This window comes from Anneissia japonica, unplaced genomic scaffold, assembly GCF_011630105.1.
Source record: "Anneissia japonica isolate Jap-2015-1 unplaced genomic scaffold, ASM1163010v1 scaffold522_len1101056_cov227, whole genome shotgun sequence".
In the NCBI taxonomy this organism is placed as follows: domain Eukaryota; kingdom Metazoa; phylum Echinodermata; class Crinoidea; order Comatulida; family Comatulidae; genus Anneissia; species Anneissia japonica.
Genome location: NW_022756123.1, coordinates 229,046 through 256,552, shown reverse-complemented (window position 1 = coordinate 256,552; position 27,507 = coordinate 229,046). Strand labels below are relative to the sequence as shown.

Below are 27,507 nucleotides of genomic sequence, written 5' to 3'. Positions count from 1 at the left end.
TGTATGTATGTATATATATATATGTATGTATGTATGTATATATGTATATATATATATATATATATATATATATGTATGTATGTATTATGTCCTTTATTCGAACACTGTGTTTACCTTTCTTTGATGATTTATATATATATACATATATATCATCATATCATCATCAGATAAATCATTTGGCTTATTTATTGAGGCTTGCCTCTAAAGTTTAGTTTTGGCCTTCCTGTTTACTTGTTTAGGCTGTTTATTCTAATCTCAATTGCCTCGAGGTTAAATATGTACTTATGTCCTATAGGTCTATGTGGTCTATTCTATTGGATATGACACTGGCCCCGACAGCGAGTAGTTGCAGGTTATTATTTTTGAGCACATTTTTTTTTTTATCCACTTGTTAATATATTGTGCTTACTGTGCTACGTAGCAAACATAATTTTGAAATTTGAACACATGATTGTATGCCATGTGTGGGTGTGTGTTCAGAAAGAAAATAAACTTTGATTTGATTTCTTAGATTCATGTCAGGACAGATCTAAGTATTGTGGGCGTGGTTGGTACTGTCCGCAGTGCAGGTACTATCAGCCAACTATCAAGCTTTGTCCCAAATTTTGTGGCTCATGTGGTACGTAAGCCTAGCATGAATATATTAGATTTTCTACGTGGTATATGACATCTATAGTAATCATAATAAGGCATAAATTCTTTAGTATATTTTGAGATTTGTCGTCCCGACAAAATGCTGAGGTTTTGCCAACATGGGGTAGGCACCTTCGTCGTCAAAGCCCTTGTCTTTTGCACCCCTCCCCAACACAACCACCGCTCTCCCAATGCAACCAGGTGTTATTATAATTATAGCTCAAAAATCAGACTAATGTTATACATTAATACCATAATAATGTGAGGGCGGTAGTAAAGGGTAATTATAATGATGTAGTCGAGGCGATAACAATCCTCATTGATTTTAATTTCAGCTAAGCGTTTTAGACCAGATCCTGATCTTGTTTGTGGTAAGTTTGAGACTAAATGGTTTCTGAATAGCATACAGCGTACGTTTATTATCGGCTGTCACCATACGAATAACAAAATAGACCTATGTTTGCAAAATGAAAGGAAATGTACTTGTGATATTAATATTAGTAGTAGTATTAGCAGCAACATATTTTTATATGTTTATGGTCTGACTGCCCGACGAGCTCTGTCCGGCGGTGGGGCTTGACCTGTCCGGTGGGGCTTAAGTCCTTTGCCCCCCCCCCCCCCGCTGGCGCCGCCACTGTTCACGAATAAATTAATATAATGGATTTATTTTCTTCGATCCATTTTATATGAACAAATATTTTTCAAAAATATAAAAAATTTGGACCAATTTAAAAAAAAAATTTACCCACTTCAGGCTAAATATGAAAATCTGGACCCATTTTTCAAAAAGTGGACCCATTTTATGAAAATTGCATAATTTGGACCAATTTTTCAAAATGTGTACCCATTTTTGTGGACCCATTAGAAAAATGTGTGGGACTGTCCCAGTAGTTAGCTACAGCATTGGTAGTAGTAGTAGTAATAGTAGTAGGCCTACCTGTAGTACTAGTAGTGCCAGCAGCTGTAGCCGCACCAAGGTAGTATCACTTGTTTATATGTTTACAAAACATAAAGATATTGTATTATCTAAAAACGGCCTCATGTTTTCTACAAGCACTTTATAATAATGTGAGGGCGGTAGAGTGAAGTGCAGATATACTGAGGTCAAGATAATAACCATCTTCACTAATTTTCATTTCAGTTGAACCAGATCCTAAATTTGTTTGTGGTAAGTTTGAGAGTAACTTATTTTGAATAGCACTCAATATGAATACGTTTATTATCAGCTGCTACTGATTAAACCTGTCACCATAAGAATAACAAAATAGGCCTAACGATAAAAAGAAATGTAGTTTGTAGTTAGTAGTAGTAGAAGCAGTAGTAAATGTATATTTTACAGATGACAGCAGACATATATGATTAGTAGAACAATGAAGGCTTCCTTCAAGATTATGTTTTCAGAAAAAACGCAGACCACTCAGGCAACATTTGTTTGTGTTGCGTTTATTTAAGTGTTTGCAGATTAAAAAAAAAAACGTGTCTAAATAACTGTTTTTATACATTTAAACTGAATTGCTTTAAGGAAATACTTATATTTACTGATTAAACCATATATCGATATTTCTTATATTAGATAAAACATTGGATGACTAACATCTTGAACGAATACTTGGAGAAGTTCATAAATCAACTTATATCATCATTCCACTGGCTTTTCGTGAATTTAAGATTAAATTAAATATATATTACATATATTACATACAGTAGCAGTTGATTTGTCAATACCAATGCATTTTGAAGGTGTTGACGTTACATAATTAAGCTATTTCTTCATAGTACCGCGGTATACTAAACTTTAAATAATTATTGTAAGTACTGTAACACGATTTACCTTGAAAAATAAAACTGTATGTAGGCCTATGCAACGCAAAGATTTACGGTATGTACTGTAATTAAATAAGTCAATTCGTAGTTTGAACTGCGCATGCCCGTATCCAAGGTTGACTTATGTAGCATCATGCATCTGAATAACTGAATTCAGTAATTTTTAAATCAGATATAATAATATAATTCTACTCTTACTGAACTGACAAACACACGTGATTAACTGGCTTCAAAATACTTAACATTAAAGTAAAAACAAACAATCTATAATTTTTCTGGTGTTTGCTGGAAGGTCTGCACTGCGAAACCCTTGACTGTTTTTATTTCCATTTTTATATGTCTCCTTTCCAAATTTTTCTATTTTATTTCAACAAATTAATATTGTATGTTTTATGTCCTGGACGTTTTCCCTTTGTTTGGACCTTGAGTCTATGGAACCTGTCCCTTTGCTTCCCTTTTTCATCTGTTTGTGTGTTGCAATAAATTGAATAAAGAAAAAGAAAGAAAGAAAGAAAGAACAAAAAAGGCCTAATTCAAATAAGTATATACTTAGTTTATTTATCTAAAAAAAATTTATCCATTTGACACCCTCAACTACAATATCCTCATGAAATTAGTCTTACTCACTGCGGTCGTTGCCAACCAGTCATCTTTGCTCGAACACTGTCTTCCTCTTATTCTGTTTTACCAGGTTCCTCTAGGATCTATCCTTTCTCACCTGTATCTAAATCAATGCTATTGATTTACTTTGTACTTCTTAACACAGATGACATGTAGGCCTATATAAGTGGGATAGCATATTTATTCTGCTGTCTAATTTCTCTCTATCTGGCTAAAATCTAACAGATTAACTAAGTCTCAATGATCTAAAAAGTAAATCTATGCATATTGACGTCTGGAAAGTTCATTGGATTATACGTATTATGTCACAAAATAACGTGTAGGCCTACTCACACACAACTTTGCAGGACCGTTCAAACGATTGTGAAATTACGTCGTATACGTATTTATGGTTCTAAAAAATACCGAAAACGTTTTTATAACGGGAATATTGTTAGCTGGGGATGTATATAGATTTCTGCCGCTCCTGAAAACCCAAAAGAGAGCTTAGAACTTATTAAGTCTCATTCAGCTTTAATGACCCAATTTGTTAAGCCTGCTCATTTCCAATGAATGTCCAAGTGCTATATCTCACTCATTTAACGAAATTCAAGGTAACGTAATCTTTTTCACTGATCTAACTATTTCTACATTTCTTCCTTCCACTTCTTTCTCCATTCATTTAGAGCTTTTATTTTTTTTTACAGTGTATTATTTGTAGTATTAACAATTGCTTATCACTATATCAATTTATATTACAGTATTTTAATATATCAGATTAAATAATAATAAATATAATTTTTATATAAACGTAGTTATTGTTTTAAATATTGTGGTTTTATATTGTATTAATTTGCTTGTATGTAGTTGAGGGTCCACATGATCAGCTTCGGCTGATGGATCACCCTCACAAAATATTGGTGAAGGAATAAATAAGATAAAATGAATACATTGGTTAGTTTCAATTTTGTTCCTGTTTTCACCAGCACAAAAATATTTTAAAACAAATCGTATGTCGTGTATCCTCAAAACGTTACTTTACGGAGCTGAAGCTCTACTTGGATTTAGGAGGCCGACGAACTCAAAAGAAGTTAAAAATCGTTATAATAGCACACCGCACTGTAAGTTTGCATAGTCTCTTTCTCTCCAACGAAATGGTCAGGATTTGTATATGTGCAGTGGGCCAACTTGCCGGGCAACCTGGCGTAGTCACTTCTTAGTCCATGCTCTTTAGGTTTATGCCGAGAAGACAAGTTAGACAAATCAACTACATAGCATAGCGCGTAGGGGCAATGCGCAATATGCGCTATATAAATATAACATTATTATTATTATTATACTACATAGGGTCTTTCAGTGGCGGATTCAAGGGGCCCCTAAATTTTTCAAAATTAAAAAAAGAAATTGAGAAAAAAAAAAAAAAAAAAATCAAATTCTACTCAAATTTTGAGTCCAAGAGTGCCTCTCTGACACTGCTCGAGTAAATTCTTGTGAAATCTGTATTGAAACCACGCAAAAACAATTGATTGCTTATATGCAATATTTCCCAAAAATATTGTTTGCAAAACCTTTCAGGAGCATATCTTTCATTAATATAAAATCAAAAAATCAAAATCATAAGGCAGTTAATATGTAAATTTTCTTCACCATTTACGACCTTTTAATTTTAAGTCTTCCAAAATTAATGTCGCCTTTATTGACACCGATCCCGTCCCCACCTTTCCCATCCTCTTCCCCTTCTTGCCGGCGCTCCTGCATAACAGCACTCTGACAAACAAAATCTTAAATTTAATTTCCCTCAGTCCTTCTTCATCACTGGTTTAAAAAGTTGAATGTCTCCCTCTATAGTTTACCACCTATACGGCGCTCGTTTGTGATCAGAGTTGAGAAGTTTGCTGTTGTTTTGATACCACTTTTTTAGAACGGAAATGGTAGAAGGCTGCAGAGATTGACCGCGCACATTTTAATGAGGACTGGCTTACAATAACTTAACGTCAGGAATGTTCGCTAACTTCATCAGAAATTGATCCATTACATTCCTGGTATCTACCTGTGGATGTTAATTGTTAAAGTTATATTTCGGTACATTGCATTCAGGTGAGTTTAGTATTGGTTGGATTGGAGTGATTTGTATTGTAATTTGATAGTGAATTTTCAAGGAATCTTTACTACCAAACGTTCACCATCATCATCTCAGATGACATCTGCCTCCAAAAATGCCTCATTTCTGCAAGCAGGGGTAGCAAAACTGTCACTCTACCAAGTCAGTTGCAACATTGTTCGTCTAGGCATAGGCCTAGCTAGTTTATTAGAGTTATGTGTAGAATCCTACCTAGGGATTCTAGGCCTAGGGCCTAGTCTACTTTCATGCTGTTTCAATCAGGTGTGTTTTTCTCAGCAATTGCCATTTTTGCTTAAAAAAAGGGGCCAGACCAGGCATGTGGTATGTGTGTTTCTGGGCCTGAGAGAGGCCTAGGCCTAGGTGTATGAATATTTTGCTTTACTTTCATCACATTTATTGGTTGTATTTTGTTTGCACAAAAATAATAGACCTATGCCTAGGCCTAGGTTTAGGCTAGTACTTACTAATAAATATAGTAAATTCAGATTAGGGGCTAGACTAGGTCTAGCCTAGATTGCAGCAGCCATAGAGACATTTTTTTCCCTCTATGATCATACTCAACCCCAACCACGGTGGGGCTGAGGTGGTAGGCCTATACCCTTGAATCTGTGAAGTGCCTCCCTGCCCCCCACCCCAATTCCGAATTTCTGGACCTGCCACGATCTCCTATAAATGACTTCTTCCATCTTGGACCCCCTGGTGAATACCACATTGTATTTTTAATTAATATATTTATTCAGAGTGTAAAAATGTAGGCCTGTTGAATGAAAACAAAACTTACAAATAGTGGAAAAAATAAGAAAGCATCTGAGCAATCAGGACCAGCTTGCATCCAAGAAGTGTATTGACCTTTTCCTTGTGACATCCTTTGACCCCTCAATTTCAATAAACCATAAAACCAGTAACCTGTGACAGGAATTTGGAGTAAAAGGCCCTGAGCATCAGCCCTCCCAGGAACTCCATCTTCATCATAAGGTCTACAGATGTTAAATTGCTCATGCCTGGTAAAGTTCAAACCTAAGGACAGTAGTAAACATGAAGAAAATTTAAATAAATTTAAGTAGCACAGTGCCACTTGAAAGTCCGAGTCAGTCAGAATTTACAGATACAGATGTCTAAATATTTAAAAACCTGGGGGAAAAAGGAGTGTAACCACCCATTTTTCCACCTTTTCCCCCCAATTTTTTAAATATTCAAAAATCTTTATAAAATGTTTCCGAGTTTTTTGTCAAATATGCTTTTTGTGTCTTAGAGAAATTAGTTGTACAATGGTAATGGTAATGACTGTATATTTATTAAGCGCATATTACAATAGTCTCTATGCGCGTGAAATGCAAAGTCTTGGAAGCAGAAAAATATAAACCGAGAAATATCCTAAGACTAGCAAAACAACAGCAATTTTTTTTTTCTCTAGAGCCTGGCTTTAACTACAGGGCTAGGTTTACTACAAATATAGATTGGGTCTATTGGACTGCAGGTTTAGTGAAAAAAAAAAAAAAAAAACCCAAAAACAAAACAAAAAATTTCCCCTAAAAAATGGCAAAAAAATAATGAAAAATAAATTTTCAGATTTACTTGCTCATTAATGATTTTGGGTCTGTGGTCTTGGCGAACAAATTGAATAAATGTAAGTTCAATAAAAACAAATCAGTAAAGTCTATCTCCAATAAGTCAGTCTTTTTTCATTCCATTATGCCTACAGTAAGTCAATTATTCAATTTAAAAAATGTGTACCCTGATTTTTTTTTATACTGGATAATGATATTATAAAAATAATAAGTTTTTGTCAATTTTTGCTTTAAAATTAAGGGTAAAATTTTTTTAATACACTAATGTCTATGTTCAAGTTGATAATTACTTCAAAATGAGCAAGTTAATTTCAAAATTTATTTTTATGATTTTTTTTGTATTTTGCATGGAATTTCTTTAATGATTTTGGGTCTGTGGTCTTGGCGAACAAGTTGAATAAAGGTAATTTCAATAAAAACAAATCAGTAAAGTCTATCTCCAATCAGTCAGTCTTTATTCATTCTATTATGCCTACAGTAAGTCAATTGTCACCGCTGTGTTACAGTGTCCTGTTTGATTGCTTTGGTTGATTTATGTGCTCATGTCTTTAACCAGTTTGTCGCTCACATCACGAACTAACACAATCAAATTAGATTGTGTTAGTTCGTGAAATCAAGATAGACCGTAAAAATACGCGCTGTTGTTGTTAAGGACTTTTTGTGTGGTAAAGAATACAAAATTGTTTGACAACAAATATGCGCTCGTTTTGACGCGCTACTGTGATTTCACGAACTAACACAATCTACTTTGGTTGTGTTAGTTCGTGATGTGAGTGACGAGTTACTTGAAAATTATGACATTAAACGTGTGGATGCCACAGTTAATTTGCAAAAGATAAATTTGCTTGGTAATGATTTAATCCTGTATTTACGTTGTTTGCTTACTGCTATACCAGCTACAGTAATTTTCAATATAATATTTGACCTTTGATGGAATTTGACCTTGATTTATTACATTCCATTAGTATGGCAGCTGTTAAATGTTACCATGGTGATTACCATGGAGATAGTTCCTGTTGAGAAAATGAGAGTTGGAACACTTTTTGAGAGCAGTTTCAATCATTCTGGTTTATGTGCAATGGGGAACCAACTGAGTTACATCACTGTAGGTGGTCAGTGTCGTTTTTATAGAATTAAAAAATGAATCGAGATCGCATTGAAGACACTGTATTTTACGTTGAGCTATAATAAATAAAATTAAATATTTTAAACTGTCACTTTTTAACACTAAGGATTTTGAACTAACGTCAATAACAAGAACACTGTTCTGTATAAGGCCCTATAAAAAATATTATTAGTTTATCACCCTATCTGGGCAGGAAAAGTGATGAGGGAGGGAGGCTTTTTTTTTATTTTGCTGAAGCCAAATATTACCCTTGGGTTGTTTGCTGGTGCATTGATATTCAAAGTAAAACATGATTTTAATGCAAACAATATCTACTAACTATTTAATAAAATAAATGAAAAAAATAAATAAATAAAATTTTAAAAAACATTTTAAAAAAAATTGTTTTTCCAGTACCATAGAAGGCATGCGCGCGAGGGTGATAAACTAATACTTTTTAGTTCCTATGCATGTAATGCAATAGGAACTATTGTAATCACTCTTAGTCATTTCTTTTGTTTTTTGTTGTGTGTAGTGTGTGTGTGTAGACATTTATGCAAATGTGCATGCGTCAAAGAAAAGTTTTCCGACATTTTGTTTTACATCGCGATGCGAAGTTCGATGTGAAGTTTCTGCAGAGTTCAGTCAGGGCTCACGCTAACTGATCGGCAAGTCGGCATGCATGAAACTATTTTGGTTTTACGGCAAAAAAAATCAACTGCTGTGGCATAAGTATTTTGAAGAAGGCCTAAAATAAAACAAAAAGGTTTTAATACTTGCTGAAATACATCGTTTTTTCATTTAGATCTCCATTTTTCACTAACTCCATGCGATTCAACGCTTTGCGTTGAATTCAGAATAAACTATTTCTGAGCTCTCAACGATGTCAACAGTTTCAACGACAACGCCAACGAAAACGCCAACGCGTTGTCAACGAAAACGCAACGGGTTGAATGCGTTGAATTTTTGCAATAAAACTGTCCGGTACTGTACACGCGTATATATGTACACGCTCGCGTATATACATATATATATATGTGTGTGTGTGTATACGTATACGTGTATACGTGTGTATATATGTGTATATATATGTACGTATATATATACATGTATATATATATATATATAGGGCCTATATACTTTTTAAGTCATGTATCATGCATAGGAACGTTGACGCCTGCAAGGCTCTGGTTTTATTGGGCCTAATGTTCCTATATTAACATCCTAAAATTGACTGGTAAATTTAAAGATTTTTTATACATTATTGAGTAAAAACAATGTAAACCTAATTTTTGTTAAATCTTTTCTTCATTGGAATTGAATGTAGATTATCTTAATAGCCTAGTTAACATCCAGCTAGATAGATTAATTAGGTAATCTAGTAAAAAAAAACAAAACTACAATTTACAATGCCATTCCATTTCACACCTTCCGTAGATTTCAACAAATATGTAGATTAGTGATTTAATTGATTGAAAACATGTAAACAAGTGTCATGTGATCGCACTGATTACATCATACTGAAAAATGTGCTCCAAAATATGGATCATATTTCAAGCCTATTGAGATTGATCTGCAATATTGCCAACCACACTTTAAATATCAGGATTTCTGTCAAGGGAACAGTAATGTAAAGATCATATTTGCTCTCATAAATGCTTTCAGTGTTTCTAAGCTTGAATGCTAAACAAGTTGGACAAATTTTGAATATTTTTTCCCAGCTCTATACTATAGCCTGTAGACTAGAGCTGGGACAAGGCTTGTCCCAGAGTTGCAGATATGAAACTCAGGAATTTTCTACTGCCTTACTAAAATCCGATTTTGGGTCGAAAATCTCCGCTTTTTACACATTTTGGCCAGCTGAATTAAATTGCGCATTTCTGAATAGAAATGATAATCCTGTGATTTAGATAAGAACAAGGCCATTTAATTTCGTCCTGAAAACAGCGCTCTGAACTGTATGAAATAGTAATTCGCGCTCTACGGTCTATTGATTTTGAAAAAACCAATTTCATTGACCAAGTCACTGTCAAAGTTGCACTCTGAACTGTATACGAAAAATTTATTCGTGATCCACGGTCTACTGATTTCGAAAAAAGAAATTTCATTGGCCAAATTGATTTGGTGTTTCATGGTCTACTGATTTCGTAACAACAATCTAGTAAAACCATAGAGATATAATAAGAATACTAGAGCGCTAACTGCAATGTATTTGATGTTCGAAATACGCAGACGTGAACCAGTTTTTCAGACTCCTCTTGTTGGCCTTGTAGGGTTGGCATGTCTGAAATAGTAATCAGTAGATGTTCCATGTGTACAGTATTACTGTTTTGGTACTCCTATGAATTGTCATACCCCTAGATTTTACAGTACAGTAAAACGTCTATTTTACGTACTGTTTTCTGCTGTTAACGCCAGGTTAGGTCATTGGAAGCATTTTTCCATTTGTTATTTTATTGTATTTTTATCCTTTGTCAATGTAATTTTTAATTTTGAATACCAAATCAAACAATTGATCAATAAGAAAAGCCAGTTTGTACCTTTAAAATTTGTAAACATTTTTGCAACTTCCCCTTTAAGATGGACTTGTCAACATGATCCACCCACAAAATATTTTGACCTAGTTCAGTGCCATTGCTTTTGTCCTTGTAGAGTAGGCCTACTTCAGCTAGAGGGATGAAACACTAAAGTTAATACAGTAGGCCTACTGTGGGCCTATAGCTCTCACCCTCTCCCTTCCCCCTTCCCCATGCTGTGTTGATGATTTGTGTACATTATTTTAGACTTCTATGCACATTAAAAATATTTGTCCACTTAGGGAAAGAGTAAATGGTTGCCGCTTTGTATACAGACCATTACCCCCACCTGGACATACTGTATTGTACCCCAGGGTGTTGTTGCTCATCAGAACACACAGGGACCCGTGGGTGACCAGGACCTTTGTATTTTACTTTATATCAAACAAAGTACTAGAAATACTTTACAAAACATTGGATTATTATTGGGAGATTACTAAATATAAGAAGTTAACATCATTTATTTTTAAGTCTTTAAAAATGAGAAAGAATAAATAATGGATGTTAAGATTAAACAAAATACTTTACATCCGAAGAAATATAACTAACAACATGATGGTTTCAAGGTGGCAAACACAGACACACAACTAGACCACAGACAGTTGCAGAACTTCAACAAGATAAAGACTAAAATAAAATATAATATACATAGAATAAAAGAAATTGTCGGTTGGTTGATTGCTTGGTGATTTACAATTATTTAAAATAATGATGAACATGATAATTATAATATATTTCTTAACTAAGGTCCACAGTAAATATTTCTATTTGATTGCTGCTATTTTGATATTTCCTATCATACAGCTGGAATTGGTCCAAGACACACCTTGGGCAATTTGAATGCCTTGTTTGTTTCTCTGAATCCGATCTTGAGATTTTATCACCAGTTTTTATCTCGCATTTTTGTCGATACCTGCAAACTCGCATTACAATAAATCCAGTTTTTTAACATTTTTCGGTGATATTAAAATGAAACATGATTTTGCTGCCATGATTGTTTTATGTCTAGCTATTTGGCACCAGTTATAATTTCTTATCAAAAATCCTCATAAACCCATTCCTGAGTGAAGTGATTGATGGGTTTTTGTTTAAATGTTTCAGTACAGGTTGTAAACACATTACTTTGTATCAAGTTTTTTTCAAATGTCTGTCTGAAGTAAGCTCTGTTTCTTAAGCTGGGCACCCACTGGAATCGAAGATTCTATGTAGAACACAAGTGTGTAAAAACTATCCCACTATTGTAGATGTTCAGCGGGGTCCTCATGTCTGTCTGTGAGCTTTGTTTAGTACATTTTTAGATGGTAAACTTTAAAGTCAGGCTTCGGAGGAAAATTTTTTTTTTGGAGAACGCAAATTTTTATGGAATTAATTTTAACCTCACCATCAAGGTGGCAGCTTATACCTGGTTAGAAAGTTTTGTGACGTTGAATCAGTGCACAGCTGAAGGGCAGCTGTGTAGTGAAGTGACTAAATTATTGCCTCGCAACAAGGCTGCAGTTCTAGCATGTAAAAATTACTGTTAATTTTCTTCATCGTTTCATATTCTCTTCTACAACTGCGCCTAGAAACAATAGTTATCACACTTGAAGCATGTTTGGCACCCATAAACGTGACTGTCGGATTGCACCTCACTGATGTCCCTGGTGTTGTTTTTAGAAAAGTAAAAACCAGTGTTAACATGTTAATTATTTTTGCATGGTATTTACTGAGTGCATGCATTGAGTGGAACTCATTGTTTTAGGATGCTTAAATGTTCCCTCAAGTTTACAAGGTTTAGGAAGTGAAGTTGAGATTGGTTATGAGAAATATATGGGTATTATATGATTGGAACCTAGAATCTTGGGATTTAGAAGGTGAGCACATTATCTACCATGTCACAGCTGAAAGTAATGTTAAGATTTAGTTTTAATGTCCAGATACAGGTAATGTTGGAAAATTACTATAATACTGAATTTTCTATACTGGGTGATTTACCTGGTGTACAGTATATTATTGCAAACATTTATCTTCAATTACTGTAGCTTTTAAACTGACCATTGACTCAGTTGCTTCTGTTAGAATCTGCAAGTTTTAAGATCATAGGTCAGGCAATTACTGTGCTGTCCTGCCACCTTGTCACAGTGGTGGTACCGTCTCTAGTCAGGTGGGGAAATTTCTCCTGCTGGACAAGTCTGAACCCCCTGTAGTCGGACGACAGTTAAGGTTTTCGGCCACATAAACATAAATTTCCAATCCAAAAGTACTGTATAGTGTACAGTAGGTGCTTTTTGTAGGTAATTTTTGAATGTTTTATCAGGTTGTGTTGAAATCAGGCATTTTATTTGTGTCCACTACATTGTACCTGGTGGAAGCCTCATTCTTTCAACACTGTACATTACAACACCTCATAAAGACTTGTTAGTCTAAAAGTGCTACTTAACATTCTTCATTTAATATTGACTACAGTAATGGCTGGTTATCAACATACTATAGAGTTGTAATGTATGTTAAATGGCCGAACGAGTCGAATTGCCGAGCATTTGAGGCATGGGGCGCCACAACCTACAGCCATAATATTTGAGCTTGTTCGAAGAGCAAGCTTCTGGTTATAGAACAAGTCTTCTCAGATAAGAACTCTAAACCATAGACCAAGTGTACATAATTAGCTTGTGTGCACTTTAAAGAACCCATTAGTTTATCCTTTGAGAAGAGTAGGAGTTACCCCTACTCTTCTGGTTCATTCAGCCCATGTCGTGGACGGACAAAAGTGTGCCTCTTGGCAGCTGCTTGAACATGTGACCATTTAATGGGAGAAGAAAGTTGTTAAATGAATTAGTCCACGTCTGTGCACAGTACAGGCAAATCTGCAAGCTGCAGGTTATCTTCTTACCTTACAGTACTGTATGTAGTATTACTATTTAAACTCAATAGAGATATTCCAAATTTATTTAAATACTCTTCAATGATGATACAGTAGTCTAGTATTCCCTACATGATGTCCCCTCTACCCTGTTTCTTGAGTCCCTCCCCTCTGTTCATTGAGTACCATAAAGCATTGCTTCTCTTTTCCCTAGTTTTTAATGTATCATAATGTAATGCACTGCTCCACCCCCTCCCCCCCCCAAGTTTCTATCATAATTCACATTCATTCCGTCTGTTTTATGTCGATGGAATTCCATTCATAGCATGTCACATGGTCATGCCAACATTTCATTGTCTATCTTGTACTTGATATCATACTGTTCTTTGGATCAAATTCCAACTGCAAATAGGTCTTTGATCAAATCAGTGTATCATGTTCTAAATAAAATTATTTTGTTTTCTTTATTTATTTTAATTTATTTTAAAAAAAATCTTCCACAATACCTGTAGCTGGTAAGTGGTGAAAGTGAAGATTGGAACATGGTTATTGTTTTGTACTTTTGTTAAATATCTTTATTTAATCGTGACAAAATGTTTTGAATGTCATTTTTTCTGTGATATTTTTATTGTTTCCAAGATGAATGTAAATCATAAATAAATAAATAAATAGAAAGACATTTTCTGTATGTAAGTTATTCAATAAAATCTTTTTTTTTATTTTATTTTTTTTTCCCCTGTGCACCCTGGAACAATTTTAAGTTGCATGGTTTGGGATTTTAGTATATGTTAGTGTTTAGAACAAGAGGTCCAACTGCCCTGATTTTGTATGTACGCAATGGAATGTTAAAAAATAGCACTGGCATGAGATATGGGGCCCTATTAGAAATCGAATAGAGTTTGTTCGAAACTCGTCTTTCAAGGGCACGTCCCTTCATGGCAGTACTTTTTGAAATAGGATTACGTTCCAACGAAACCACGAGTAACATCTCTTTCAGTTCTACACTCTTTGGTAACATGTTTTTGTGCTTCAGAGTGAGATTGTGAAAGTAGGTTGGTCATATGTTGTCCTAATCCTATTGGTAAATTTGATGTGCTATGGCAAACTGTAATGTAATGAAAAATAATTAATTTAGAGTATATTTAATTAGAAGTATAATTAATTTATGCCTGGCTCCCTTGTGTAATTATTATATAGATTACTGGTACTCACATTGCACTTGCTGCTGGTTGCCTGGAGTGGTAGACCAGGTTGATGTGTGATGCTGTAATTTATACTCATTTCTTTTGTCAACAATTCTACTAAGATTAATATATATTTGAAAGTGAAGTATGCATGACTGAAAACAAAGAATTAGAATGCATGCCAACTAGACAGAGAGTTAATGTATTGTACAAAGATAAACTAACATTAGCCGCTCGGATATGTTCTCCTTGGTTAAAGTATGGAGATTCCTTTCATAAATTAGATGATACATTGTTTTGGTATTCTATTATTTTAACTTACAATTGTTTCAAGATTATGACCTTCAAATCTCAGAATTAAGAGTTTATATTAAATTGATTTTTCCCAAAACAGAAAGCGTTAACTTTACTTTAATCATGCCCCTGTTCACTCCATCTTAAAAGCTTGTTTTACAGTTTTGATGTTTGCATTTGACTTCAGTTTTTTGGGGAAAACAGCAAGTTCTTTAATGTGAGAGGGGTAATAAGAGGAGTTCTACTGAAATTCAAAATTTAGGACATTCTGAGTTGTTAGTCCTGTTAACATTTAAAAACTAGAGGTGCACAGTAATTTGTGGCCTCCGCTGTTCTGCATGTTCCTACCTTCTCTCCACCTTTCTCCTTCCAGAAAACAATATTAAGGAATATAAGATTTAAAACAAAACTGAACAATCAGATTTACTGCAGCTTTACAATACCATAAACTTTAATTGAACTTTAGCCCCTTGAACTTTTCTCTTTTTTCCCCTAAATTTGTAAAGATTTTTAAGTTGTATTGTTAAGCCCACCATGGTGGAATTGCTCATGTTCAGGTTTTTATGAGATTATTTGGAAATGATGCAAATGAGATGCTAATGCTTAATGTTGCTCCAGATTTGAATATCTGTAACCTTGACTACAGTTGATGGTTCCCTGAGGAGACTCTAAAAGCTTTGTTACTATTAGCACAATTTGTAGTCTTCTGCAGTCCAGACTTGTTTGTTAAGAGAAAAAAAAAATCAATGTCTATGCTAGGCCTTGTTATCTAATTGACTGGTCACCACTTAAATTTAATATTTGTTATATTTCACAATAATTAGTATCTGCAGTACATTTAAAATGTTGTCTATTATTGATTGATTGATTGATTGATTGATTTGATTGAACATTGTTATAATTTTAGAATCATATTTTTCATTTGTGTCTAATTCTGTCAACATAATTACACAATTGTTCAGGGTAAACTTCAATATTGGAAGTTACTGTACCCAGAGTGGTACTGAAAATGGGACTTGTAGTTCAATAGCACCTTTTACTTTTACACACTTTTTAAAAATTTACCATTCATTGCCATGTTCCCCTTAATATTGTTAGTATAATAATCGCAGATCACAAAATATAAATATTATAAAAACTAACTGTAAAGTAGGCCTGTTATTTTGTTTGCTTTACAATTGAATGTTTTCAAAAAAGAGAAAAGTATGGACATCCTACTGTAAAAACTATTTTTAAAAATTGTTTACACAAAAACTATATTGCTATTATAATTTTGATTTATTCATTTGACATTGTCACTGACTGAGAGTCTCAAAAGCGAGATTCCCAAGGTCACCAGAATGTTGCATGGCTCCCTCTTTATTCAGTCAATCTTTGATGGTAGTTGTGGGAATTTGAGTCAACTTGGGAAACAAAAACCAAGACTCCTTACAGTCAAGAATGCCTTGGGGTTGCAACCACATTTTCAAACTATAAGCAGGTGACAAGAATACTATTGAGACCACAATGTACATAGAGTAGGCCTACAACAAACAGCAGTAAACCAAGTAAGAACTACACAATCATTGTGGAAGAGGAGCTGGTTATAGGCTCTGTACAGTACTTAATTATTTCCTAAGTAGGCATTTATATAGATTGTCATTATCACTTAAGTTTGTCTTTAGGCTCCAGAGTGTAGGCTATTATAGGTGTGAAATGAAGATTCTCAAACCAATTGGATTACTTTAACTAGAACCTAGCTTTTGTTATTAGTTGAGGCCTCGTAACTCAGTGAGCAAACAACTAGAGTTGTTCTAAGGTTTGGATCCTAATGTAAATAATAGTAAAAATATATGTTTATATAAAAAAAATCATAATAAATAATATAATAATGTAATAATAATGTATATTACTACTGCTGAGCTGACTTACAACATATTTCACAATACATGTTTAATTTGACACAAAGTACAAAAATTATTTTGCATACAAATACAAGTACACATAGCCTTGTACCTTTCTGCCTTAATCGCTTCATTTATTTATCCAGCCATTGGCAAACATGTACAGTGCAAATTAGTGATTAGGGACAGCTAAAGAGAATGTATCACCATACTGTAACCAATGAGCCAGTCACTATACAGTATAATGTTATACTGCAAATGAGTTACCTGTAACATGAAAATTAAAATGAAAGAAAGACAGGGTGAACATAAATATATAAATCACTGTCATCTGAAATTGATAACTTAATCGTTGTTTAGATGATGTATACTGTATCCAGTTTTAATTGAATTTGAAAAGGTGTTTTTTTTTTTTAATTAAATTTTACTTGTAAAACAAAATTGTGGTATTCCTAATGTAGAAAATATTACAGGTTTACTTTCATTAATAGTTAAACCCTTGTTTCAGATATGCTGGTCCCATATAAAATTATCGTGACCCCAGAATCACATAATCTTTTGCTAATCATTAACTTGTCCTGGATTCATCAACTGTAGCATTGACCAATGGTAGTAAATTTGTTGGTTTTTATTTCAGTTTTTAAGGTTTCATATACATGGAGTTGGTGTATAATTTTGACTGAAGAACAGGATTCCAAATTGAGAAATAGAGGAAACCAAAACAACCGTTTTAAAGGTAATAAAAAAATTTGGTAAATATATAAATATAAATAATGTATAAGTATTGAACTATTTTTATGTGATATGATAAAATAGCCCATCAATTGTTCTTACCACCTTTATTTTCATATATTTTTTAATTTTAAACAATTATTTCATATTTTCCTAAAAAACGTACAGATAAGGACCATTTTATTATAAAATGGAAAATGAAAAAACAAATATTTATATTAATATAAATGTTTTAAGTTTTTCCCCTTACGATTAGGTGAATATTTATACTACAACTTGCGATATAATTGTGTGTACAGTATCAGCACCTGTATTGTTTGCTTGTGTGTATTTGTAATGTGTTTTTTGTGCTTGCCCCACAGCAATATCAATGCTGCCCTCTGCCTAGAGAGTTGGTTGGTATTCCTGGCAAGCTCTCATTTAGAATGGCATGCATGCTCTTATGCCTACCCTGCATATATTAGGCCAAATAAAATAAATTGTTTGTTTGCCCTTTTTTTTTTTTTTTATTTATTTTTTTTTTTTTTGGTTATATGAATAATATTGTGCATGTTAAATGCATTGATTATTTCATCCAGCTGAGATAATAGTGTTTTAATGTATAGTAAAATCATACAAATTACCATAAATGGGAATATTTATTTGATAATATTGTCATTTTGTTACTGAGTCTACAATGTAATGTTTATTATTGCTATGCAAATTATGAAGCTAGTACGGTGCTTTTCATCTAATTTGTGTATAATTTTTGGTAGATAATATCATGAATTTAAACAAATACATTATTTCTAAGGAATGTTGTCAATATTGTTATACCCATTGAGATCATTGACAGCTGATCATTAATGATACTGTGGTGTGTGCAAAGTACATTAAAAGCCATTTAACGTTAGATAATGTTCAACATGATACTGATATACGTCAGTAGGTCATGGTGATAATGACTTTGTTTACATTATACGGATGTGCTCTAAGAAAGAAAAGCAATTTTGAATATCCGTATCAATATTAGATACTGTAGTCAATTACTTATAGTAACACTAACAATTGTTTAATGTGCAATGATACTACAGTACGGTATGTTAAAAAATTAAAGATTATTTTTTCATAGCGCCAGGAAAAGATCCAACATTAAATGCTTTAATTTATTTTTCTGTAAATAATATACATGGCGAGACGCGTCTTTCAGCTATTCAGGCCATTTGGAAAGTTTCAGGTTGTGAATAAACAGTAACTAGCTATATCAATGTAATATGGACAATAGCAGACATGCAGGGTATGGTTACCTGATTGTCCTGGATTTAGAAAAATACACTCTTCACTCAAACCCTTTAAGATAAAAGATAATCAACATTTTATCAACACAGTAAACATTTAGCCTTTAGAGGTGAATGATCTGATAGAGTAATATACAGTAGTTCATCTGTGTTGATAATAATAATTGGAATTTTGAACTTGGAATGCTATTTGGATTGAAAGATATTCGTAACTTTTAATTTTTGAAGCTAATATAGCGTGCAGTGTTTAAACACTGGGTTTAAATATTTCCATGTTGAGCCAATTGTTAATGCAGATAGGTTGAAGTTGAAGAACACTGAGTACAGGTAGATACTGTACCTTTAAATTAAATATTTCCATGATGAGCTATTGTTCTTGATATGCAGGTAGGATGATCATGTTGATGAATCTTGGTAATGAACAACCTGCCCTGACCCTAAATAACCTCTTGAGTTTAATGGAATTATTTCAGCATTCCTTCAAAGTATCAGGATGATTTAAAGTGAACTAATCTAGTAATTACAACCCCCAATGGTATGGTATGCATCTCATTAGGATTCTTAAACCAGGTTGTTTATGGAGTATAATAGGACAAGGAGCTAATGAGAATGTTTATGGAAGATCATCTGAAGCGTGTTTAATAGGGTTGAGAGGGAACCGTGTACCATAGTTCCCCCGGGTAAAGTCCCACCTCGGGTATTGTCCCACCCAAACATTGCGCCCAACTTCGCGTACAAGCATTTCCCCGTGTAAAGTCCAAGTGTATAATTTTTGCGAGTAGGCCTATTTAGGCCTAGGTCAGTGAATTTTAAAGCACATCCTTGTAAATTATTGTTGTTTACTAACAGCTTGCTAACTGCAGCTAAGAATAGACACCACAGTCCATCCCTAAAGAGACCAGCCCTACGCAAAGTAAGACCAAGATATGGTACACAGGACCAACGGCTTAAACATCTCATATGAAAGACGATGTGCTATCGTAACTTGTACAGTCCTCTAGCTGAAACACAATGAGATTGGGAATGGGAATTGAACCAGGGAACTAGAGATCAGTGGCTTTAACCAGTTTACAGTGTTCTTCCAATTGAATATAATCATATAATAAAGCCAGCTAAGCGTGTGCAATGTGAGGTATTGCCTGGACTGGAAAGATGTTCATTTATTGAAAGAAGACCAGCCTAGACTACCTAGCCCTAATAAAAGTGTTTTTTTTTTTTTATTCTGACACAATTTTTACCGGTTGGTCATTTATTTTTACTGGTAAACTTGACGGCTAAAACGTCTTCGGGAGAATACTGAGTTTAGCTGTCTGAGATAAGCTGCTGTCTCTCATTGTTATTGTGTACTCTTTCAAGTAAAGAAAAGTGGTTGAAGAAAACTATTTGTACTGAAAATAATATTAAATAATGAACTGACTCACTGATAAAGTTCATTCACGGTGTGTCAATGTACAGTATGCTAACATCAGGAATTAAGTGTTATCTTATCCATTTGTAATGTTTTGATAGTTAATAAGCCCATTAATCAACGTGAGTCACACTAGGTGATAATGAAATTATTGATGCCTCCACCATTTACACACCTCAGTATTACAGTATTAAACAGTGCTCCAGATATGCCACATTCCAAGCCTACACACACTGTTATAAAAATGTGCATTTTATTTTGTACATAAAGGAGAAATGTGACTCATATAATGGAGTTATAATAGTGCAAATGGTTTGTGTTATGTTGATTAATGATTAGTACTGTATGTTAATCATAGAGTAAAGATGCATAGCTACAATACTGACATTTTTTAGCATCAGGTTTGGATATCTTCATTGACTTTTTTAAATATATATTTTTTAATATAATAATATGCCATCATGATCTATTGTTCAAAGAGATCCATGTCTTAGTGTCTAACTGACCTACAGTAAGAAATAGTTTTACTAATTATAATTGTACAACTGCCAAACTCTTAGTTGTAAATTATCTGTAGGCCTAACTGTTGTCTGTTGATCCCTACAGGAACATGTTAACCAAAGTAGGGTTTAATTGCTTGGAAGTAGCTAGCCAACATTGGCATTCATTGGAGGGAGGCCATTGTCCCAAGACAATCCAGGCTTTTATACAGGGTTAATACTCTTCTGGGTGTTTGCCAATGGGATTTTAAGCTTTTCTCAGCCAAAGTAATATTACCATTCCAGGATGCTTCTGGGCAGGTAATATTCTTTCGGAAGTGTTCTGTCTATTTTACACAATCAGGAAGCCCTATTCTATAGCATAGCAGTTTGAATAAGGCTGTGAGATTTCTGAGAACAATCTGCAAAAACTGGGTATTTCTGAACATCACCAGCTTAGAGCCAAATCACTTAATAGTTGCACTGGCTCAGGACAACCTGTGTAAACAATAAATATATTTTAAGCCAGCCCAAGGCCGACCTAAATTTCGTCCGACTACAGAGCCGACTCAGGTCTTGCAATGCGGGACCTGGACCAACTCGTCTTCACATCTGAACATAGAATACCGAACCTGGGTCGCCATGGTTGCTATGGTAGTGGTCAATTTTGACATTTTATACCATACTATTTCACGCAAAAACTAAATGCAAAGGAGGAAGTATGAATGTTAACAGTGCGACCCTGAGCCAACACAAAATACTAAGCAAATTTAACGGTTGTTTTCAGTTGGCCAAAGTTAAGTTGGCCGGGGGAGGGGGACGAATTTGTTGATCAACAAGTTAACCAACATACTATAACGCATTTCCACTCGATGTGTGGGTGTGCACTTGCTGCTTGGGCACTCCCCCATTCTCACCTCTACGACATAAGAATGCTAGTATAAAATGTTAAGAAAGAGCCACAGTGGTTCAAAATTCAAATTTTTGGTATAACTCTGGGGAAGGGTGTAGCAGATTGGGGGAGTACTCTCTACCAAAGCCTCCTGTTGCTAAAGCAATTAGGGTCTCAAGCAATCAGCTATGCTGATGAATTTTCATCAAAAATAAGAAAAATGAAAATTAGAAAAATCCTTTGGCCTATGGCTAAAGATAGACCTTGAGTAATAAGGGTTAGGTGATGTCATAATATTATTATGGTCTTATCAGGTGACCCTGATGTTTTTACTAACCTTGAATGACCTTTGGTCTGCAATATGAAGCCTCAGGTGTTATCTTGCAAGTAGGCCTAGTTTTAATGACTGTGGATAGGCTGTTAAGACGCATAAGAAGCTGTGGCTTAGCATCTCATCTGTCGACTAAAGTCAGCCTGAGAATGATTGGCATGTACTGTATGAGATATTGTATGATCCTATTCTGTGGGAACATAATCAGTAATATTTTAAAATCATAATTTAATTTTAAAAAATGGTAATGGTAATTTAAGACAAAAAAAATAATGATTGTAATTAATTATTAATCACAATAACTGATTTAGTAGCAATACCTTATTGTGGTAAATGTTTTAATTAAAGTAAATAAGAAATAAAACTTAGAAGAACAATAATGCTAAAAAAGAATGACTCTTCATGTTGCCATTTTCAAGTTCAATGAATTTTGTACTTTAAAATTGATAAGATAAAGATTGCAAGAAATTCATATCTAACATTTTAAAAGATACCGTACTGTAATTTAAGGAGTTGGAAATTTGGTTAGGAAATGAGATTTGCTTTTAGTTACTTGGTGAGTTCATTGGCTACAACTACAGCCAAACAACTGCATAAAGTATTCCTTGTGGAGTATAGATAGTAGGCTATTATCTTTATTGGCAAGACAACTTAATTAGAGAATTCTGGTGATCCTACTTAAAGCTCTCTGTGCTGATGCTAAGATGTGTGCAGTAAAATATAACCTTTCAAAACAAAAATAATGCATCTGAAAAGAGATTGGATGCACTAACATCACTATAATTACACAAGTCACTATGTATTACTCATAAGCTGCACATATCGCTTAAACAAACAGACAGTTAACATAGAATTTGGGATAAACAGCACAGGTGAGACGAACTACTGAAAATGAAACCATCCAAAAATAGATCTAGCCATGGAGTCTTCTTCAGTTGGGTGATGTAGCTGGGAAAGTCAACTGCAGCAAAACGCTACAAGACAATAACAACCTCCAGAGGTTTTGTGGCAAGGCAGTCTCTAAGAGATTGTAGTCGAGAATAAACGATCATTGAGGGATTTTTGTACAGAAGTAGGTCTGTATATAATTTGTCTTTGAATCTAAACTGAAAATATTAGACCAACAGGAGTTGAGCAGGCCTTTTGTTGAGAGAGGAAAAAACCTATGCTATGACTTCTTGTGCTCGGAGCAATGATCAAAGGAAGTGAGTAGCGTGCGAGTTATTGTATTATAATTCTATGCAAAGAATTGAAAAGCTTTTGCTTAAAGAAAAACTATCAATATATTTATGATATTGAACATGCAATCGAAGACCTGGATGAGCTTAAGATATTTCACACGTGTCTGACACCCAAGCGTATGGACGCTATTTGCGAAGAGACCTGATCGTTCAAGTAGAGACAGCTTTGTGTCAAAATCTATAATAGTAACATTAAACATTCAAATGCAATTAAACCAATGCTTCTACAGCATGTAGCCTCGTATGAACCATCTTGTCAGTACATTCGACTTACCAATTGGAAGTTTCTGAACTCAATTGGTGACGCATAGGATTTTCTTTCGTTGGAACATATACAAGTTCTCATAGCAAATATTTTTGATGGATATACAGTAGTCATTTCATCTGTGAAATACAACTTTTGTCATCTTGGTTTTACTGAAAATACCATTTTCATATTGCATACCAGCAGCAATCTTCTAAATCTGTACTTAAGATCTGGTTGTGCATCTAATACAGATCCTATAGGACATGCGGTAAATTGTGGATATTTTTAATTTCCTGGAAATAATGAGTTTCATGAATTAAGTTTGAGACTAGGGTACTAACTGCTTTCTTGGGGCTAATTATAGAGTGCCAAACATTGAGTCAATTTTACTAGCTATTCTTGTAGTTAATGAACTTGATTTTTTTTTCTGGAAAATTTGATTGCTTGAAGATACATCACTGCTGGAATTCACAGTTGGATTTTTTTGTGCGTATTATGTTCCTGGCGATTTTTGAGGTTATTTTTCAGGAAGAGATTCAGGAATCTATCGTAAATGAATAATACACACAGCAGGTATGATTAATATCAATACCGAATCTCACTATATTATTAGCAGATGAATTTATGAATGGATTGATTCATCGTTATACACCAGGAACTTAAGACAAATTAGTCATTTAATTATGTAATATGCTAAAAATACACAACGTCATATTGAAAATCAATTTCTTGGTTTTTGGATTGGTCACTAGTCAATATTACAGTAGTGTTGGTTCAGTCAGTTTAGATTGCAAACATAAAGCAGTAACAACAATTACAGAGTGGATTTGTAGCTTCACTGCTCCCAACGTGAGGGATTATTAGGATTTATATATTGACAGTGCAATAATTGATCAGTAAAACTTAGAATATTACATTTTGGTTAAATCAGCTTAATTTCTGTTTCATGCTTGATTCTGGAATTTGTTGTAGTCAAGTGAAATTACAAAGCGAAAAATCTGTGAATGTTTTTATGTGATTTGGAAGATAAGTTTATGAAGACATCTCTACTTAGTACTTAGTGCTGATAAAGCTGAAGGTTTTGAAGCAAGTCACAGTTTGACTTAAAGAGAAAATTGTAATACCTTCAGACAATCTTGTTACGTTGTTTCGTTTCTGTTGATTGGCTTTTATGAATACAACACTTGGCTTTTGGGTTGTCACATTGACCAATCCCCTGATCTTCATCTGGTTCACTTCTCAAAGCATCCCATAAGGTTGCGACTTATAATTAAAGTACTAGTAGTAGCGTATTGCCATGGTGACGTTTAAAGTAGTCTGATTTTTCTGTTTTGATTACACTTCGTCATACTTCAAGAAAGGAAACTTCAGGAAGTGTCAAGTGGTGTTAGCTCATTCTACAGGGAAGATATCAACCTATACTGCTAGAGATAAGGATCAACCTAGATCTGTATCTCTATAGGCATTTTTTGTTTTATTGCTATTTATAGTAAATTCTACAGTGGTTTAGAATACAATGGTTGATTGCAGATAGTTGTACAGCTATCCCTTTTCTGAACTTGCATAATTATATCGATATCAAGAGACCAAATGGAACCACAATATTGCTGATGACAGATATATTTGTAGCATTACTCCATATTTGGCTTCATATTTTGTTTAACATGGGAGCAAATGCAATCACAGTATTATCGTAGCTGATGTTTATTGATGACAGAAAAAATTGAACCATATATGACCTTATGTATTGGATACACCAAGGGAGCGAATGGAAATACAATATGCATAGAGAAAGATTAATGTTTGATTTTGAGTTTATATTGGATACACCTAGGAACCATTGGTGAGAACAATAAAAGTTTAAACTTAATCTGAAGCTATTTGCATCGCCTGAAGCCTTGGTGCAGGAAAAGGAATTTTTTTTAATGAAACATTTCAGTTGATATAAAATCCGTCTATTGATTTGAGTGAGCAGTATATTGCCGTATCTAAGCATCCATCATTGTCTTAAAAGAGAACCAGAGGCAGTTACAATAGTTTCTTTGTTGGTTGAAATCAGGTAAAAAGCCAGTTTTCAGTTCACTAAATTTTGCTAATAGCGCTGCTATAGAAATTTTCATTGGCCGGATCCTTTGATTATTGTATTGCTTATGATTTGACGCTGATATTCTATTGAATCTGAATGTTCGCTGAAATTCTTTCACTGATGATGGGAAACTGATGTCAACTGGATACAGTATGTTCCAGAAACGTTAAAATACAAATGTAATAATTGAAAGTTATAAGTGAAATACACAGGAAGCTCTGTTTTAATTCAGTCACATCATTGACAAACTTAAGTTCATTTGTGCTACAAGATTTTTTACATTTCTTGTTTGGGATTTGAGGATCATTATTGGTGAATTTTTAGTCTGTTCTTAACTATGGATGTTATACCATCTAGTATACCAAATGGTTGGTGTTTGTATGAGCTATCTCATTATGGTAAACAGAAGGTAAGTCTTATATATTGTTCTTATAACTTTTATTTCTCATTGATTTTTGTTGTTTGTCCTACAGTACACATTCATCAGCCATGCGTACTACTATAGTTGTATTGGTTGTTGCACAGATTGTTATTCAGGTTCTCAACGTACTTTACTGGTTGGAGGTTGGAATTTATTGCTGAGATATGGGAGCTGCTTCTGTCATTCATGATTGATCATGATTTTTTTTACCTGAATATATTTGAATATAAGTTTTATTTTCCAGTTCCCAAATTCAACTCCTTCAACCACATAGATTGGATTTTTGGCTCTAGTATTAGTGATCTCATATAAAACTGCAATATTATCATTGTATGCAGTTTAGCGATAGTGAAAGTGAGATGTGTCAAATGTTTGCTGCAGTGGAGATCATTCTCATATCACCTACGTATTACTCATATATGTGATGCATTGCCGAGTACCATATTGAATTTAAATTGACAAATTTTTTTGTCTAATAAAGAGTTTGCATATTCCAATTTGATTTCTTTAATAAAAATTCTTATCAAACTTATTAATAAATTATTTATAGGGAAGGTAATTGAAAGGAGGAAGGGTGTATTGCTGTACACTAGAGAGATGATTTGATATGCAGTAGAATCCTTAGCATGACCTTGGCTTTCAAATTGCACAGGATATGATATCCCAGTGATCACATGACTATGCATACCCATATTTGGAGAAATAAGTATTCTCAACATTGGATTATCACTCCTCAGTGTTCTACACACTTGATATGTTTTTGTTTTCAACAACCTCAAATATTTCACATAATTTTTGTATGACTAATTATGATTTCTTACTAAGTTTTCCATGCAAATTATTTCCTTTAAACATTATTATGATCGCAATAAATGGTTGAGTATTTATGGAATGTTGGTTAGCGACTGGCAGCAACATCCAATACTTCAATGATGCAGAAGTTTTATCATACATTATACATTACTGTAGTACAGGAGGCAATGTTTTTCATGATGTTCCTGTAATTTGTAAACAACAGATTAGAAACAAATTTTGGGAAAATATGGTTACTACACATTCCATTTAAAAATATGCCCGCTTTCTAGTCTGTTTATGGTTTTGTTTTTTTTTTTGTAATGTGTATGGGTACATTGCTATGTTCACAGATAGGATGACTAAAAAGAGATGGATTCTGGGAATACTAAGTAATATAGTTTGGTCCTAATGTGTAAATTGCAATGATACTTATGTACCCATTGTTCTGCAATCCAATCCAATCATTTATGAAGCGCTTTTCTTTGCAATGAAGTGCTGCACCCCACATACTTAGGCACCTCACAACCTACAGGCAGTCATGATCATTGCCTCCCAAGCCCCAAATAAGTAAACAAATCAAAAGAAGCAGTGATAATGTTCAGAATCATAAATAAATAATGCAACAATAAATGAAATAGAAATGAAGATAATTAGTTAAAGAGGCAAGTCTTTAAGTTAGACCTGAAGGCAGCCATAGTTTTGAAGATCGAATGTGCACTGTAAGGTTATTGCAGATGAGTGGCACCTCACACCGAAAAGGTTTGTTGCCAATACGCTTGTTACAGGTTGATGAAAATTAGCATTCAGAGCCGATCTGGTACGAATTTGCTTTTTACATACAAGTAAAAAGTCATATATTGCAGGCATACAGTAGCCAGACTGTTACTTGAATGCAAGGACCGTTAATTTGAAATAAACCCTTTGTTGCAAGATTGTATTATATATAGAAAGTCATCCATTCAGTAGGAAT

The 27,507-nt window shown here is 33.9% G+C and overlaps 2 protein-coding genes across 10 annotated transcripts in view; both read left to right on the top strand.

Moving 5' to 3' along the window:
* LOC117124024 overlaps positions 1-4,001 on the top strand; it is a 16,124-nt gene extending 12,123 nt beyond the window's left edge. Inside the window, exons 12-15 of the mRNA XM_033270146.1 lie at positions 512-619; positions 969-1,004; positions 1,775-1,801; positions 2,207-4,001. Of these exons, the coding sequence (XP_033126037.1) occupies positions 512-619; positions 969-1,004; positions 1,775-1,801; positions 2,207-2,226 (191 nt within the window). The 3' untranslated portion in view covers positions 2,227-4,001. The remainder of the gene's footprint in view (positions 1-511; positions 620-968; positions 1,005-1,774; positions 1,802-2,206) is intronic.
* Positions 4,002-4,926: 925 nt separating this feature from the next.
* Positions 4,927-27,507, top strand: part of LOC117124078 (pleckstrin homology-like domain family B member 1) — a 58,721-nt gene continuing 36,140 nt past the window's right edge. For 2 of the 9 annotated variants that reach the window (XM_033270215.1, XM_033270214.1), the window contains exons 1-2: positions 4,927-5,154; positions 17,266-17,364. Coding sequence is in view for 5 of the 9 variants with exons in the window: in XM_033270211.1 (XP_033126102.1) it covers positions 25,659-25,730 (72 nt within the window). In the remaining 4 variants the exon portion in view is untranslated. Of the gene's footprint in view, positions 5,155-16,243; positions 16,293-17,265; positions 17,365-25,430; positions 25,731-27,507 lie in introns of those variants that run through there. The other 7 variants (XM_033270216.1, XM_033270217.1, XM_033270211.1 and 4 more) reach the window with 7 other exon arrangements.